General features: G+C 58.0%; 1 protein-coding gene across 1 annotated transcript; it reads left to right on the forward strand.

Moving 5' to 3' along the window:
- Positions 1-262: 262 nt before the first annotated feature.
- Positions 263-15,375, forward strand: LOC131402845 (forkhead box protein O6-like). The gene is given in 4 exon segments (XM_058537365.1): positions 263-287; positions 5,517-5,584; positions 13,933-14,166; positions 14,168-15,375. Coding segments are annotated over 4 exon segments (1,371 nt in total). The 3' UTR covers positions 15,212-15,375.
- The last annotated feature ends 2,531 nt before the right edge of the window (positions 15,376-17,906 follow it).

Genomic DNA, 17,906 nt, shown 5'->3' on the forward strand with positions numbered 1-17,906 from the left:
GCCCCTCCCCCGCCGCCGTGCTCCGGAGCCCCCACCCCGGTTCTCTGCGCCCCGCCGGCCCCTTCGCTCCCGCCAGCCCCACCGCCCTGGCCCCCATCCTCGCGCAACTTGGGGAGCTCAGGAGGCGGGGCGCCGGGAGGCCCCTGGGGTAGCTGTGCCGCTGTAGGGGGGAAGGGGGGACCAGGAGGCAGGCAGGCAGGCAGGCAGACCGACAGACAGGGTGAGGGCCCCGCCTGCCACCTGGCGCCGCTCCAGCGGGACGATGGCGGGCAGCGTCGTGCCAGGCGGTAATTGCAGACAGACTAATTTAAAGAGATGAGACGGTTATTTTTAACTCGTGTTAAGGTAATGAACGGCGCGGGGGGTTTGCGGGTTTGAAAGTTCAGCACCCCCCCAGCCCCCACTTTCTGCGGGTTGGGGCCCCCCTCTCTGTGTGCCCTGAGGACTCCAGCTGCAGGATTCGCTGGAGTGGGGGTGCTCTACCAGAGAGGAGGGAGGGCTGGGAAGGAGATGCCCACTAGCCCAGGGCATATCCCATCAAATCCTGGCCACCATCCTTCTGGGTGGGTATTAGCATCTCTGTGTCCCAGGTGGAGAAGTGACTTGTCCTGGGGTCACATCCCTACGAAGTGGCAGGCCTGGAAATTGAACCCCCTTCTGACCCCAAAACTCAAGCTTTTTCTATACCATTGGGGCTGGAGGGGGGCTCTTGTGTTTGGATTTTGAAAGGGCACAGGATTATTCCTTGCAGCCCACCTTCTCCGTCCTTTGAGTGGCAGCCGGTGGTGGCCACCACATGGGGTCCTGGGGCTGTGGAAGCCCCTCTTTCTGTGTCCTCTGAGGGGAGGGGGTGGTCATGGACTGTGTGTATGGATGTGAGCCTCTGGGATATAGGTGCAGCAGCCATAGCAGGGGGAGCCCCCTCCTCACCTCACTTTCCCCCCTATTTCATGACTGACTCACCAGCACCCTTTGCCTATTTGCAGCCTGTGGGCCTGCCTCCTAACTTGGGGGTGGTACCTGGGAAGCAGGTACACACTGGTGCCCACTCCTCCCACCTCCAAATCAGACTTTGGGTCTCTAGGGGAAGTGGGGAGTCACAGAGCCCAACACCCCCTTCCATGCCTCCTTCCTCAGCTCAGTCCCTTCTCACACACTCCCAGTGACTGAGAGCTCATGATCTCTGACCTCTGAGACTGCCCATTCTATTGCTAGACAGGTCTTAAAGTTAAGACGTCCTTCCTTCTCCCGGCAGAGGCCCATCTCCCTGGAGCATCGCTCAGGGTGTCCTAGTTCAGCCTTTTGGGGTCAGTTGGAGCTGTGGAGTTGGGAGTAGGTGAGGGGTGGACAGAGCACCTGTAGGAACCTGATCCAGGTGTGTGAGCTGGAGCAAAGCTCTTTGCATTCTGGTCCTTGGTATTCTCCCCAGTGTCCAAAGGGCCTTAACTCGGTTTCTGGTCCTTTCGGCGCTGTGACTGACAAATCCTCTGGTTCGGGAACCACGAGGGGTTAGTTGGCATGGCCGGCACAAAGTACCGATAGGACTTCTCACGGGTGGAAGCGTGTGAGTGTGGGTGTGGATGGACTTGAACTTGGGGCTCCTGCTTGGAGATGCCTACCCTGCCCATGGCGTTACCCAGGTGGCAAACGTACTCTGGGCGCAATGACAGGAGTGCTCATGGCAGTCCCAATTGGCCCCCAGAGCGGGCAGATGGGGTGTGCAGGGTGTTGGGTGGGCATTAGCTGAGGCTCTGGGGCCCGAGTAGGGCGCTCAGGGGGATAGCTGGATCTGGAGCGCCCCCCTTCCTCCTGGCACCCTGGTTACCATGGAAAGCAACTCTTGTTTGGGAGGGTTTGGCTGTTTGCTGCCATTCCCCACCCCCACCCCATATGTGGAGGTGGGAGGGGGGCCAGGTGGTGTGTGGGGGAGGGGCCTCCCACACCCTCCCCCCAGGGCCTCCCTCTTTGCAGAGAAACCTTTCTGGTCTCTAGGAGGGGTGCTTCTTGTGGGAAGGGGAACACGAATGAAGAGAATTAACGTCTGGGTGCTAGGCAGTTAGTTGGACACTTCACATAAATGCTCTCATTTCATCCTCCCTGGGTCCTGCCAGCTATGTGTTAATAGCCCCATTTTGCAGTTGAGGAAATGGAGGCCAAGAAAGATGAAGTCACTTGGCCAAGGCAGCATGGCTGGGATGAGGCCGAGCCTGGATTTAGACACAGACTTGTCTGTTTCTACCATGTTTCCCCATGTCCCGATGCTGGTGCAGTCTCAGCCCCACACACCAGCCAGCCCTCCTGCTCCAAGGCTTGCTCATGCTCCAGAACGCTCTAGGGCTCCTCAGTTCCCCTGGGAGCCAAGCAAGCCCAAACTGCTCTGTTTGGACCCCTGGGCCCTCTGCTGGCCTTGTCTAGACCCTACCCTCGCTCCCGCTTTCCCTGCAGCCTCTGATCTCAGGCCACCCTCACGTTGTCGCCTTTACACCTGGCCCTGGAGTTCTTAACCCACACCCACTGTCATTGTCACATGCTCACCAAGGCAGCTACTGACTCATGGACTGATCCCTTGGGACACCCCTCAGAAAGTAGGCGGGGTCTTGGGTGGTTGGAACAAAGACCTGCCTCCCAGGTGATTCTGGAACTCACTGTGTCTCCCTGAGAATTCCTCCCTTAAATCCTTAGTTGTTGGCAAACCTGGCTGATGATCAGAGTCACCCAGAGGCTTTAGATAATACAGGTTTCCAGTCCCCATCTCAGACCCTCTCCATCAGACTCTCAGCGGGTGGGCTTTGGAATCTATATTTTAACAGGTCTGTCTAGTCACGGGTCCGATTCTGAAGCAGTGCCTTAGATGGTAGCGTCTCAGGCTCCACTTGTCCCTCCCTTCCGCTGCCCCCAGTGTGGACCAGCTTCTTCTCCAAGCAGGCTGCCCAGGTTGAGCCCACTCCTCTCCTGCTCGCTCTTTTTGGATCCTCCAGAGACTTGAACCCCATGCAGACAGCTTGAAGGGACTGACCCCCATCCCCAACACATTCACTCATCCCTCACGTCTTAGGAATCGCGCCATATAGAATGTGGATGGAGAGAATGCAGCTGGCAGCCAGGGCTGATACGCTGTGCCACTCAGAGCCTCTGGCCACAGGAGGGAGGGGAATTGATGGTGTAAATTCTCAGGAAGCCTCTCTGCACCTAGAAAGGTGAGGAAACTGAACGTCACAGCCCCTGCTCTCTGAGGGCTCCCCATCTGGTGAGGAGACGTGAGCACGTGTACAGTGCAGTGCTGTTCCTACAGGATCCAGTCCAGGGGCTTCAGCGTGACACTCAAGGCCTTGGCCACCTGGCACCAGTCAGCCTCTCCAGCCACATCACTCACCGTCTTCTGACCCTTGCTGTAGCCACACTGCACTCTTCCAGCTCAGGATTCAATCGCCTTATGCCATTACGTCCATGCTTTCCTTGAATTCTCATAGCAACCCTGTGAGGCTGGTACTGTTACTGTCCCCGTTTTGCAGATGAGGAAACTAAGGCTGAGAGAAATAAAGTGGCTTTCACAGTATCCCACTGTAAGTGACAGAAATGAAACTCCCCAGGGCTAACTCCTGCCTAGCCCATTGCTCTGGCCAAGACATTCCAAGCTGGCCTCCGCTTCCACCCCTGTCTCCAGCCCCATCATTGCCTCTCTGCTCTCCCTTGGAGTTTGGCCCTGAGGCTTCCAGCCTGGGGCGTGGCTCTGGGGTCCTTGGCTCCCTTTCTCAGAGAGCTCCCTGAAAACAGGGCCTGACCAGCCTGATATTGTCCCACACTGCACCCCCCTCCCCAACCCCATCTGTAGGCCCCAAGGCTGATGGCAGCTTCCTCCCTCCAGGCCTACACCCACTGGGCACCAACTGCAGTGCTGCTCAGGGGAACGGGACTGGCTCCCTGACTTTGAGGTGCCCACAAGTCAAGCTGGGGAGATAAGATGAGGACTCCAGATTTTGATTCAGGATAAAGACTGCTCAGGGTCACGGTGGAAGGCCAGATAATGATCTATAGGTGTTTGGAGGTAGAGGAAGGGAACCAGATAAAGGAAGTCAACCCTCAGGACTCTTTAGGAGCCCCACAGAGTCTGGCTGTGTTGGCCAGAGCCCACCAGGACTTGAGGCTGGAGAAGCAAGCAGAGGCCTGACAGTTAGTGGCCTTGAATGCCAAGCTGGGGAGCTGGCACTCCAAGCTGTAGGGGATGGGGAATTACTCTGGCAGAAAAATCCCTTGACGGTGGTGTGGAGGGTGGACGAGGGGAGAGGCGGGCGCTGGCACCCAGTGTGGGCCTGGTAGTGGGGTCCAGGGGAGAAGATGAGCCCGAGAGAGGGTGGAGGCCCAAAGAGTCCTAGATGCCAGGCCTGAGGTGCCATTCAGCACCCTTTGGTGCTTCAAGGATCCCGGAGGTGAGGCAGAGTGGTGTTAGGGGTCTTGGACACAGGCAGGGAGGAGCTGATCATAGCTCTGTCACTCACCCTGTGTGTGGCCTTGGGCAACTGTCCCCAAGATATCAGGAAATAACATGACGGTTATTCATTGCTCTGGGAAAGGAAAGGAACCAGCACTGCTGTGTCAGGTGGGGGTCCCTGGGCCCTGATCCCTAAAAGACACTGACTTGTGCGTGTTGCGGGAAAGGGGGTCCTTCCTCTAATGCCTCCCTTTCTGTCCCTAAGGTGTCAGATATTCAGGATGTCCAAGCTTTGTCCTGCCCTTAGGTTGACCCGCTGCTTTCTAGCCTCCAGAGCCTTCCCCATGGCCTTGGGAGGCAAGCAGCCAGGTTTTAGGCTCTGTATTTTTAGAGATAAAGGCAGTGATTTGCTCAAGGTCACCCTTGAACCCAGGGCTGCCTGCCCCTGGGTGCCTGCTGCCCTTTGCCCATTGGGAGGCTGTGTGACCTTGGGCATGGCCCTTCCCTCTCTGGCTGAGTCCTATCTAGAGATCTGAATTCCCCTCCCCCAAGACTCTGGGAAGCTGTGATGCCTTCTCCACCCCTCCTGTCCCCTCCCCCTGTCCTCGTCTGGCCTTGCCTCCTCTGTAACCTGAGCTGGGGCTGTGGGGGAAGGGGCTTGCCCTCTGCCAGAGGCACCTGCCAGCTGAGCAGATGTGAGGGGATGGAGGCCCCCTCCTCCCCCAGGGCATCTCCGGCTCTTAGCCTGGCCAGGCTGGGGCTGGGAAGGCAGTGCTCAGTACACCTAGCCCTGGCCCCTGGCCTCTGGACCCAGAACTTGCCCTGAGCACTTGTCCCTTTTCAGCGGACATTCGTGCTCCAACATGTCCTGCAAGGACCTCTCAGTATCCAGGAGAAGACAGATGGCAGATGAGGGCTGGTGCCCAGTTTGGGTGGGCTGCCCTGGGCTCCTGGAGCCCCTTGGCATGGGGACAGAGGGCCAAGGGCGGCCCCTGGGGCAAGGCCAGTGTCTGCGCGGGTGGCCATGCCCCTGGGAGAGCAGATGGCTCTCTTGGCACCACGCCCATTCTGCCTTTTTTCCCCTCAGGAGCCGGCCTGCAGGGCTGGGGCACAGCTGCTGGGCCCTCCCCAGAGCCAGGCCCAGGGCAGGGCTGGGTGAGGTCACCGCAGCTGCTCCAGGCCTAGGGCAGGGGTGTGGGGAGGTGCGGCCTGAGGGAGGGAGGGGGCTCCGACTGAGAAGAGACAGGGAGAAGCCGGAATGGCTTTGCATTTAGGGATCCACTTTAATCCAAGATGAAGGAGGAAAGAGTGTGGAGGTGTGGCTGAGCCATTGCGGACAGCCCCCACCCCCACCCCAGGCCCACCCTGGAGCTTCTGCCAGGCCTGGGCTCCTCCCTAGAGGCATCTCAGGGTGGGAGGAAGAGCAAGGGCCCTGGGTGTGAATTCCTGCACCACCACTTACACGACGTGACCTTGGGCAGGTCAGTTTGTCTCTTGGAGCCTCAGTTGCTCGTCTGTAAAATAGGGATAATAAACCAGCTCAGAGGGTTGTCACAAAGACTCAATAGGGTTTTAATTGCTGAGTGCCAGCACAGTGCATGGCACCTGGTGAACGCTCAGTAAATGGTAGTTTCTTTGCTTCCTCACTTGGCTGGATTCTCTGGAGGAGCCAGGAAGTGCTGAGGAAAAGGAGGGAGGTGGCAGAGGCAGCAGGAACGGGAGGGGAGACCAGGATGGAGGAGGCAAGGCCTGGAGCTCTGGCCTGAGGTTTTGCTGAACAGAAACTGCACAGAATTGCCAGGCCTGAGTGGTTTGTGGCTGCTGAGAGCTCCATCCTATGGTTGACTGAATGTGAGCCAAGGGTTGCCCCAGAAAGTTCACGTGGGGAGGCAGACTCATAGACAGTTATACTCCAGTGTGCAGTTAGATTTCTGTAGTAGCACTGACGTGGGAGCAGCTATCTTTGGGGCTTGCAGAGGGCGCTAGGAAGATGCCACAGAGCTAGCCTTGTTGGAGCAGCAGGAACTGGTGGAGCAGAGAGGGAGGGAAGGGCAAAGGGAACAGAGTGCAAAGGCATGGAGGTGTGAGACATCCAGGGTGGCTGGAGCCCCAGATGGGCTTAAGGGAATGGAGGTGATGAGGCTGGAGAGCGTCAGAGGGCTCTTGAGTATCAGTCTGGAGTTGGACCCAAGCCTGTGGGTGATGAGCAGCCACAGGCTTTTGAGGGAAGAGCTCGGACTTCTGCTGCTGCTTTGTTTGCTGCCCAGGCTGGGTGTGTGGGCTCTGCTGTCTCTGGGGTAGGGGTGGGGGATGCCAGGGCCTATCCCTTGAACTCATGCCTTGCTTGGGACATTTGGTTCCCCCTACCCCCTGGCTGCCCACTTCTGTTCCACTGCTGACCCCAAGCTCACCCACCTGTTGACACCTGCGGCCCTGATGCCACCACCTGCCCTTCTACCCCTCCTCCACTACAGACACTAGTACCAAGGATTTGCACGTGGCCTCAGGCCCTTGAGGTCATCCAGGTCACCCTTTCTGCCAGGTGAAGCACCACAGCTTCACCTCAGGCAGCAGAGCAAGTGACCCCCGGAGAGTCTGTGGCTCTGTCTGAGACAGGTGTGTGTTCCTGGGCCAGACTGGGGCCCCAGAGTGGGGTTGGGGTAAGGGGTGGGACAGGGGCTGCTCTTGGGGCTCTGAGACAGGGAGGGGTTGAGGTTCATGACATGTGGGATCTCATCTATGGATGTTGGGATTGTTACCTTCTTTTCCAGGGGAGGCCCAAGGTTCCATGGGTGAAGCTGGAATTTCAGCCACTGCCCTGGACCTTTGTTCCTGCAGGAAGGGAGGGAAGGAAGGAGGGAGAGACGAAATGGGAGTCATGGTGGGGATCCAGCGCTCACATAGCCCCACAGGTGGTGTCTGCTCAGGGAGGCATTAAAGGGAGGAGCTAGATCATCATCCCCATGGGGTAGGCAGGTCAACTTCCTGAGGGAGGGGCTGGGCTGAACCTTGGACAGTGATAGAACCTGGAGAGGTGTCCATACCTGGCTTCGGGCTTGAATGGATGGACACAAGACCCGGGACTGAACTGGGAGGGTCCTGGAACCGCCTGGTGCCAGGGAGGCCAGGAGGTAGCACAGGGCTTGTGGTGGGTGAGGGGCACAAGACTTGGGTCTCCTGTCTCTTATGAAAGCCAGGAAGCTTGGGCTTGAGAACCAAGGCAGGGATGGACACTGAGGTGGGCAGGGGGGCAGTGTCCCCCGTCACACTGAGACCCAGACCTGGCTCCATCACTTCCCAGCTTCACGGCCTCAGGAGTCATTTAATCCACCTGAGCCTCAGTTTCCCCCCTTTGTAAAGTAGCACTACCTATTTGCAGGGCAGTTATCAGGATTAAAAGAAGAAATGTATCAAAGAACCTAGCCTGGGTCTGTCATATTGTAAGTGGTGCCCTTCTCCTGCCTCAGTATTTGAAGCACGTGGCGGTGGTGTGCTAGAGCTGGCTTCCACTGGCTCATGAGAGCCGATCGTGCACACTTCTTCCCAGTTCTGCGCTCAGTGACGTCATGCTGGCAGCTTAAAATTGGCTACGATGGCAGTATCCATGCCACAGAAATCAGCAACAGCTACAAATCAAATCCTGGAGAGCTGGAGGAAATCCATCCTGTGGGCCCTCTTTAGCCCTAGAGGGGACAAAACGGGAGGTGGGGCAATGGTGGAGCACTGGCTGGGCCACGCAACCTAGAACTCAAAGGCTGTGGGCCCTTTTGGGCCTGGGGAGATTGGACATAGTCATAGCAGGAGACAGCAAATGGTGGAACCCCTTTCCTCTCCACACTCCCCTCTCCCCACCTAGAGATCTGGTGGGCTCTGGCTGGAAAAGTAAGATTGGATGAGGCTGAGCTATCAGAGAATGAAGCTGTACTGGGAGGAGAAATGAGGTTGTACTGGAAGATAAACAAGGTTGTACTGTCAGGGAATGAGGTGGTACTTGGAGGCAAGGTGAGGCTGCATTGTTAGATAAATGAGGTTGTACTGTCGGGATGAAGTGTACTTGTAGGAGAGATGACGTCCTGCTGGATCAGTCAGGTTGCACTGTCAGAGAACACAGCCACACCACAGGAGGAAGGAGAGCCTCCGACTTGGAGAATAAATGAGGGTGTCCTGCTGGATAAATGAGGGGGCCCGTCAGGTGAATGGAGTGCTGTTAGCAAATGAGGTTGTACTTGCTGGATAAATGGGACTGGTGTGCTGGATAAATGGGGTTGTGCTGTCAGATGAATGCATTACTGCTCGTGGGCGAAGGGTGTCCTGGGAATAGATGGGGTTGTCTTGCTGGATAGATGAGGTGCGCCATCAAATGGATCAGACCCTGTCCAGGAGGGAAGCACGGTCAGCAAGGATGAGGTTATTCTGTTCCCACTGGGGCTCATGGAGTGTCTTCTCGCCCAGGTGGTACAGTCTGTAAGAAACCTTGGCCCCAGCAAGCCCTAGGTTACTCAGGTCTATCTGGGGAGCAGGAGGGAGCAAGGTGGGGGGCTGGGGTGGGCAGCTGCATTGTTCACCCTCTGAGGCCTTCTTCCCCTCTCACAGAATCCCTCACTGCTCTCTGCGGTTCCATCTGTGGATCACACTGTTCCTGACTTCCTCCACCCCATGCTTACCTCTCCTTCTGACTATGTTCCCTTCTCTCAGCCCAGTTTGGAGAAGCTCATATCATGTGCCAGCTACTCTGCCCAGTCTCATTAATTCTCCCTGCAACACAGTATTCCCCCTTTACTCTCTCATTCATTCATTCATTCCTTTGACATTTAGTAAACGCCTAGTATGTATCAAACACATGGAGTACAGTAAAAAATGGACAAAAATCCCTCATGAAATAGTGAAACCAGACAATAAATAATAAATACAGAATATAAATACATTATATATTTATATATAACATATATTAATTTATTAATTCATATATATATAAATTAAATATTCATTTAGACAGTGATAATTGCTTTAGAAAAATGTAGAGCAAGGTAAGGGGGCCCAGAAATGGCAGGGAAGAGGAGCAGTTGTTAAGAGTGGTCGGGATGGGCCTCGTTGCAGAAGGTGACATCTGAAGAAAGACTTGAAGGAGATGAGAGATCGACGTGGGTGTCTGGGCGCCCAGTGTTTCTCTGAGACAGAGGCCCCAAGGTGCGACCATGTCTCGCAGCTTCAGAGCAGGAGGGAGGGATCCAGCATTTAGGGGAGGAGTCTGAGAGGTCATGGAGGGGCTGTGGGCTATGGCAAGGCCTCTGTTCTTTACTCTGAGTGAGATGGGGGCGTCAGAGGGTTCTGGGCAGGACTGGACGTGATCCGGGTTATTTGAAGGACCACTCTGGCTGGCGCGTGGTGGAGGGCTGCAGGGGAGCAAGGGTGGAAGCAGGTAGCTGTGTGAGGAGATGGAAGTTCAAAGCATCTTGCCCCAGGGTCGCACTGCTTGTGAGTGTTGGAGCCAAAACTGGGATCCGCAGCCAACACCAGAGCGCATGCGCTTTGCCCTGCGCCAGCCTCCTCTCCCTGGTGGGTGAGGCCCCAGGGGACTGGCCTCCCTGGCCCAGGTTCTGAGGGAGAGTGGGATGGGTGTGGAATGTAACCCACTCTCCGTTCCCTCTGCCCGCTGAGGGTCTCCTGAGGCCCTGAATCAGGAAGGTCTATCTCCCCTGGGAACCTGCCCCAGGCCTGCATGGAGGTATGGGAGATGGGAGGCCCCAGAAGTCGGGCCCAGCTCTGGGCACCAGGGGAGCGCGGGCATGCTGGGGCCGGGCTGTGGTGGCGGGTTGCTAGGCGACTCCGAGAGGGAGCCCTGGTTACTGCTGCCTGGCAGAAGCATCTCCCTCCTCTGCCTCCCTCACCTCCTCTGTGGCCTCTGGCCTCCCAGGAGGCCTTGTGGGTGAATTGTGATCTGCGCTTGCCATTGGATGTTGGCCGGGAGGTCTGATCGGTACCAGGTGGCTGGGCTCTGAGGAGCCAGCCTGGGCTGCAGGGCCTGGGCTTCCCTCGTGGGGCACAGCCCTGGTGTACACCTGGTGCAGAGCCTGGCTCAGCAGTGAGGGCCTAGGTCCTTGTGCAGCTCTGGGCCACCTCCCTGGGTGACCCTGGACAAGGTATCGCCCTCCTCTAGGCCTCCTCTCTGCCCCATCCATCTGGCCAGCAGAATCTCTCCCCAGGGGCCTGGTTTTCTGTGCGAGTGCAAGGGAGGGTGCTGAGCCGGCAGGGCCTCAGGTGCCCCCACCCCCACTCCCTGATGGCTGGAGTGTGCAACACTCAAGTTTTGCATTAGATTCCATTAACTGAAAGAGTTCCACTACTTTGAAAAAAAGTTTGAAAACCTCTGGGCTGGATGATTCTAAGAACTTTCAGTGTCAAATCCAAAAGGTCCCCAGAGTACAGATGGCCCATCTCATCAGTTTACTGGTAGGGAAACTGAGGCTGGAGAGAAGGAGGGACTTGCCCCAGGTCAGGCTTGGTGGAATGGATCAATCCCCAGGCTGAGGGTCAGGGGGCTTGGGCCCGAATCCCTGCTCTACCACCAGGTCCTGGGTGACCTTGGGCAAATCCTTTCTTCTCTCTGGTTTGGACCAGCCATTGTTTCAGGCTGGGGCTCAAGCTCCCAGGGGTACCTGGCTGGGCAGGAAACAGAGTGGGGAAGGATGCAAACCTTCCTAGGCTCAGAACATGTGCTCTTGGTAAAAATCTAAAACATTATTTTTATATTCAGAAAATTTGGACGTATTATGAAGTACAATTCAAAATTCACTTGAACTCTACAAACGAATCACAAGACATATAGGAAATTTTGACCTTGTGATATGTCCCCAGTCTTTCCATGCTGCCAGCTTCTAGGGATAGTTTACATGGAAAGTTTGAGAAGCACTGGAGTACTGGCTTCCTAAGATTCTTTGGAAATTCTCTGACTCGTTTCTCTCTCCCGTGGTGGAATGTGATGTCCTTTAGACTCAGGGTGAGATTAACCTGAAATCAATACCTGGCTCTGCCACTTAAACTGTGTGACCTTGGCAACTTAAGTTAACCTCTCTGAGCCTCACTATCCTCATCCTTAGATAGGGATCACAATCCCTGACTTGTATGGAGTTTGACAGACTGATCACGTGAGATAAAGTAGTTTAACGCTTATACGTCTGAACAGGCAGGTTCTGAGTAGGTGCTGGTACTTGGCAATGTCCTTCCTCCTTCCCCCCCAGCACTCAGAACCAGGCTGGCACATAGGGACATTGATAAAGACGTGTTGCCTTACTGACCTCCAGGTGGAGAAGCTGGGAGGTGGAGCTTCTGGGAAGCCAGAGAGTTCCATAGGGGAGAAGAACTGAGGCCTCCTAGTCCCCTGAACACAGGTGTGAGGGAGGGGCTGGGGAGCCAGGTGCAGGGGCGGGAGCAGGAAGGGGGTATCTAATTGAGGGAGCACCACTCCCTGGGGGTCCAGCTCCCCTCCTCTCAGGGCCCCAGGAGAAGCCAGGCAGGGCAACGCTTGGAGGGGCCTTGGAGCCCCAGCTGTCACCTCCTTAGACCAGAAAGTGCCAGAGATAGGGAGCCTGGGCCCTGAAGAGTCAGGGCAGTACCTGGAGCTGGGGGTGAGGGGTGGGAGCATACCCTGGGCAGCAGAAAGGACCCCTCCTCCTGGAGACTGGTGGGAAGGAGGCGGGAGGGAGAGCCCTCATGGATCAGTGGTTATGGTTACAGGTGGATTAATGAGTTAAGAGCAGGTCCATGAGCTGGGCAGATCTGGATGGAGTGGTACCTAGCACTGCTGCCTGTGGGACTGTGGGCAAGTTACATCATGCCTCTGGGCCTCCGCTCCCTGGTACATGAGATGGGGTAATGCCAGCTTCCCCGGGTTGTTAGTGCCCAGCACAGTTATGCTCAGGGTATGATATTAAGGAGGTAGAGACAGAGCAGGTCTGTTGGGTGACCTAAGAGGTGAGGTCTTCTGGCCAGAGTGAGGGATTTAACCAACGTCTATGAGCACCTGGTGGGTTCACCAAACACTTACCCACACACATTATCTCAGGTAATGATCTAACAGCCTTCGAAAGTGGTTATTGAATGTTGCCCATTTTTTTCAGAGTTCACTGAGGCTCATAAGAGATTGAGTCAGCAGCCCATGGTCACATAGCTAGGTGGCTGAAAAGAGCCAGGCATCCTGCCCAGCCCTTCTGATACCCAAGCCCATGCTGTTTCTGCAGCAGTTACTAAGCTGGGAGGTCAAGGCCACCAGGTGGGAGGTCCCAGTGGTGGGGCGTGGCAGGCCCAGCAGAAGTCCTACTCCTCCAGGTTCCTGAGGGGAGCCAGGTCAGTGGAGCTGTGGACTCCCCTGCCTTCTTGGCAAAAGCAGGCAGTGACATGGGGATCACTAGAGACTGGCAGAGTAGAAATTTAGAAGAGGATATGCAGGGGTGGCAAAAAGGAAGCTCAGGGAAGTAGGAAGGAACAGCAGAAAGGGCCATGGAGCCTTGGGGAAGCCACTTCACCTCCTGAGCCTTGGTCTTCTTGTCTGTAAATGGGGATTACGCCACCTGCTTTGTGGGGATTTTGTGAAGGCTCCACGGAAGGGGCTTTGAGGGCAGAGCTACTCTGCTTCAGGTGGGTCAGGAGGGAAGGGTGGGCTGCAGCCCAAAGGGCAGGCTGGAGAGCTAGGCTGGCCTGAAGGTGGGCACCAAGCAGAGGTGGGGTCTGAGGTCTCCACGGCCAGTGGATGTGTTTTGAGGGGCTTGCTGGGATCCACGTCCTCTGTGGAGGTCCCAGGAGCTCAGAGGAGTTGGGGGAAATCTCTGCATAGTCTCGGGCCTATAGCCACCTTGGGGACCCCCAGCTTATTCTGCTTTCCCTGGCCAGGCCCTCCCAGCAAAGGGTTAACAGTCTTCTCTACCTGCAGTTGCATTTTAAAGACACGAAATTAAAGCAGGTAATTTATTCTCCCCACACATGAAAGAGCAATTAGTTCTAAACAGGGCTTAATCAGTCACCGAGAGATTGATTTCTGGAGCCCTGGGTTTTCGGGCTCCTGGCACCATGCCAGGCTGGGGAGGGAGGGGGGCAGACAAATGAGCCGCAGCGGCATGAGCCCTTACATAATCTGTCCGGGGGCCCTGGCAGGCTGGCCAGCTCCAGGCGGCGCTGGGCTGAGCTGGGGAGACAGGGTCCTGCTCCCCTGCTGCAGGCCCCTTAAGAGTCGCCCTCAGGTTCGCCCATGCTTCCCGGGAAAGGCCAGGCCCAAGGCTCGGGTCCCACCCTCTGGGCAGTGCCTGTGGGGAGCGGGGGAGAGGATGGGTGTTCGGGTTAGTCCGACCTGGGGACTTACACCTGTTCCCCCAACTCCATTGCCCCCTTCTCCCTTCTGGCTCTCTCCTTTCTCATCCTCTCACCTCCTTCTCTGTTTTCTCCCCCATCCCCGTTCCCCACGGCCTCCTCACTTCCCACTCCCCCACCCATGTCCTTGTCTCCGGCCACAGAACTCCATCCGGCACAACCTGTCGCTGCACACCCATTTCATCCGCGTGCAGAACGAGGGCACCGGCAAGAGCTCGTGGTGGATGCTGAACCCCGAGGGCAGAAAGACGGGCAAGACCCCGCGGCGCAGGGCCACGTCCATGGACAACGGGGCCAAGTTCCTGTGCATCAAAGGCAAGGCAAGCAAGAAGCAGCAGCTGCAGGCACCTGAGCGAAGCCCCGACGACAGCCCCCCTGAGCGCACCAGCCCCGGGGCCCTTGCCTGCCGCGGCCAAGTGGGCCACCAGCCCGGCCTCACACGCCAGCGACGACTATGAGGCGCGGGCCGACTTCCGCGGTGGCGGGAGACCCCTGCTAGGGGAGGCGGCCGAATTGGAGGACGACGAGGCCCTGGAGGCCCTGGCGCCATCGTCGCCGCTCATGTACCCGAGCCCGGCGAGCGCGCTGTCGCCCGCGCTGGGTGCGCGCTGCCCGGGGGAGCTGCCCCGCCTGGCCGAGCTGGGAGGCCCGCTGGGTCTGCACGGCGGCGGCGGCGGCGGCGCGGGGCTGCCCGAGGCCCTGCTGGACGGCGCGCAGGACGCGTACGGGCCGCGGGCCCGCGCCGGGACGCCCGCCTACTTCGGGGGCTGCAAGAGCGGTGCTTACGGCGGGGGCGGGGGCGGGGGCTTCGGGCCGCCGGCGTTGGGCGCGCTGCGCCGCCTGCCCATGCAGACCATCCAGGAGAACAAGCAGGCCAGCTTCGCGCCGGCGGCCGCGCCCTTCCGCCCCGGGGCGCTGTCCGCGCTGCTGCCGCCGCCGCCGCCCGCGCCCAGGCCCGGCCCGGTGCTGGGAGCGCCCGGGGAGCTGGCGCTGGCGGGCGCGCCCGCCGCCTACCCGGGCAAGGGGGCGGCCCCATACGCGCCGCCTGTGCCCTCGCGCAGTGCCTTAGCCCACCCCATCAGCCTTATGACGCTGCCCGGCGAGGCGGGCGCCCCGGGCCTGGCGCCGCCGGGCCATGCGGCCGCCTTCGGGGCCCCGCCCGGCGGCCTCCTGCTGGACGCGCTGCCCGGGCCGTACGCGGCCGCCGCTGCCCGGCCGCTGGGTGCCGCGCCCGACCGCTTCCCGGCCGACCTGGACCTCGACATGTTCAGCGGGAGCCTCGAGTGCGACGTCGAGTCCATCATCCTCAACGACTTCATGGACAGCGACGAAATGGACTTCAACTTCGACTCGGCCCTGCCTCCGCCGCCGCCCGGCCTGGCCGGGGCCCCGCCCCCCAACCAGAGCTGGGTGCCGGGCTGAGGGCCGCTTCCCGCGCCCCGGGTGCCTGCCCCGCCCCAAGGGGCCTCTGTCTTCCCATCCTGATCCCCGGGACCCCACCCCCGATTCCAGCTCCGCGGGAGGATCCAGGAGGCAGCCCCAGCCCAGCTAGAGACATCCCTCAGAAGTTGACCGCTGAAGGAAGTGGTGGGGAGGGGCTGGGGCACCCCTCCACTGCTGCCCAAACTCCTGAGACCCACTCCTTCCCCCGGGGGCAGGAAGTCTGGGAGTGGAGGCCGAATTCCGGGCTGGGTGGAACGGCGAGGAGCGAGGTGGGCCGCGCTGGTCGGGGAAGCCAACCGGGAGATGGGGCAGGGGGCGTCTCCGAATCTTCAGTTTCATTTGTGGGGCCCTCGCCATGACGAATCGCCCACCCCAAACTGCGGTCTGGTTCTCAATTGACACTTTCCTACTGGTCTTAGCCTCACCCACCCCAAGCCAGCAATCCCCTCCGGAAAATACACTCACACCTACCTGCTGTTCACCCTGAGCTGTCCTCTTTCAGCCCTAAACCACCTCCCACCGCCAGGGTTCAGCCCCTCCCACCCATCCTTGCCGGCCCCAGCTTCTCCCCTCCTCCGTCGGAGTCAATCCCTCTTTCCGACCTCCCCATCACCCGCTAGTGCTGGTCTCAGTCTCTCCAGCGGGCCTCAGCTCCCATCCACCCCACAACCGACACCCCTTTCTCTGTGCCAGTGCTGGCTCCTCTCTCCCATATTTATAAGTGTCCGGTCGGGGCGGGCTGTGGGCGCGGCGTCCCTGGCGCATGTCGTAGGCAGTGTACCGTGGCCGTGCCGTCAGCGTGTGCGTGTGCGTGTGCGTGTGTGCCGTGTCGAGGCCGTGTAGAGTGCATTGTACAGCATATTTTCATGGATAAAATTGTTTTAAATATTTCCCGCGCCTTGGGCTAGCAGGGGGCGTAGCAGCAGAGGAGGAGAATTGGCAGGGATCATGGGGACGGAGTGTCCCTGTGCCTGAGCCCCTACTGTGGCTTTGCCTCTGAGTATGTGTCAGCATTCACTACGTCTGTCTGCTCAACACACATTGGTTAAGGGCCTAGTGAGTTCCGGACGCTGGAGATGTGCCTGTGTGGAGCTCTGCACCTGTTTCCGTGAACATGTGCATGCAGGAAGTTTCTGGTTTGGCGAAATTCTGTCCTGAATAAGCCTCAGAGATTGGAAGAGAAGGCACAGATATTTACTGAGAACCTGTTAGTGTCAGGTCATGTATTAGGCACGATTTTTGTTCCCGATATACAGATGAGAAAAAGGTCCGAGAGGGACAATGGCTTGGGAAGGCAAGGTGGGGTGGAAAGGAGGCCTTTGAAGGCACACAGACATCTATTTGAATCCGTTCCCGGCGGTTTACTGGCTGTGTGACCATGGGCAAGTTTTTAAGCTCTGTAGCCTTGCTTTCCTGGCCTAGACCACAGGATAGTAGCACTGATTGCATGGATTTCTTCTAAGGAGTAAAGGAGAAAAGGTATGTAATGTGCTCAGCAGTGGTCCTGCACTCATTCATTCATTCATCCACAGAAGATTTAGTGACCAACTGTTATGTGCCAGGTCTTATACCAAGCACTGGGGCTGCCACAGAGAACACCACAGGCACAGTCTCTCCCCTCAAGGAACTTCGAGGCTCGAGGGGGACGTGGATGAGTAAAGAGGCGATTGCAGGTCAGAGCTGGAATGAAGGGAGGAGCCAGAGGGCTGCTGTGGGAACGAATGACACGCTGCACCCATCCCAGGCTTGAGGAGTCAGGGAAGGTGCCTGGAGGGGGTGCTGTCTCAGCTGAGCCTTGAAGGATGAGTTGGCCTTGGGAAGGGGAGGGATTCAGACAGAGGGAACGGCATGGTCAGAGGCCCGGAATCAAGAGATCATATGGGTTCCAGAACCAAAGGCAGTTTAGTGTGATGGAAACTCAGAGATAGAAAGGTTACTGATGACAGGGAGGCAAATGGGCTGGAGGGAGCAACAGTGGGAGGGAGTCAGTGGCCAGGCCAGAGGTGCTGGTGGTGACTGAAACCAGGAGGGATATGGGAGGGCAGTGGGGCTGGAGCGGAAAGGAAGAGGTCACATATATTTTGGATGTGGGGTCATTGGGACTTTGTTGTGGATTGGACATGGGGGATGAGGGAGAAGGAAGAGTTGAGTGATACCTGGTTTCGAGTTGGTGACCTGGGCAGACAGAGCCCTTCCCTGAGATGGGGAACATCCCAGCAGGAGGAGCCCCGGGGAAGCTGGTGCGTTCAGCCTCAGACAGGCTCAATTTGAGTTGGGTACTACGGGAACCAGTGGGATGTGGGAGGGGTGTTCAGGAGCATGTATATTGTGTGAATGGCATTGGCCCTGGCATTGGCCGACGTGGTAGCCTGGAGATGTCCCCCTGGGTAGTGAGGTCAGAAGCCCAGGAAGGTGTCTGGGCTGGAGAGGCTCAGAGAACCAAGGGCACAGAGGCTGTCATGGAGGTGTTGGGAGTGGCCTGGGGGTGGTGCAGAATGGGAAGAACAGGGGATCCAGGTCTGATTGCATGGATACCTTAGCACACCTTGGCACAGGAAGAGGAACCCACTGGTTGAGAGGGAGCCGCCGAACTGAGGAGAAGGAAAACCAGGACACTGTGAGCTCCTAGAATCTGTGCAAAGAGCATGGTCCTAGAAAGGAATGCCCAGTGCTC

Source organism: Diceros bicornis, unplaced genomic scaffold (genome assembly GCF_020826845.1).
Source record: "Diceros bicornis minor isolate mBicDic1 unplaced genomic scaffold, mDicBic1.mat.cur scaffold_312_ctg1, whole genome shotgun sequence".
Taxonomy (NCBI): domain Eukaryota; kingdom Metazoa; phylum Chordata; class Mammalia; order Perissodactyla; family Rhinocerotidae; genus Diceros; species Diceros bicornis.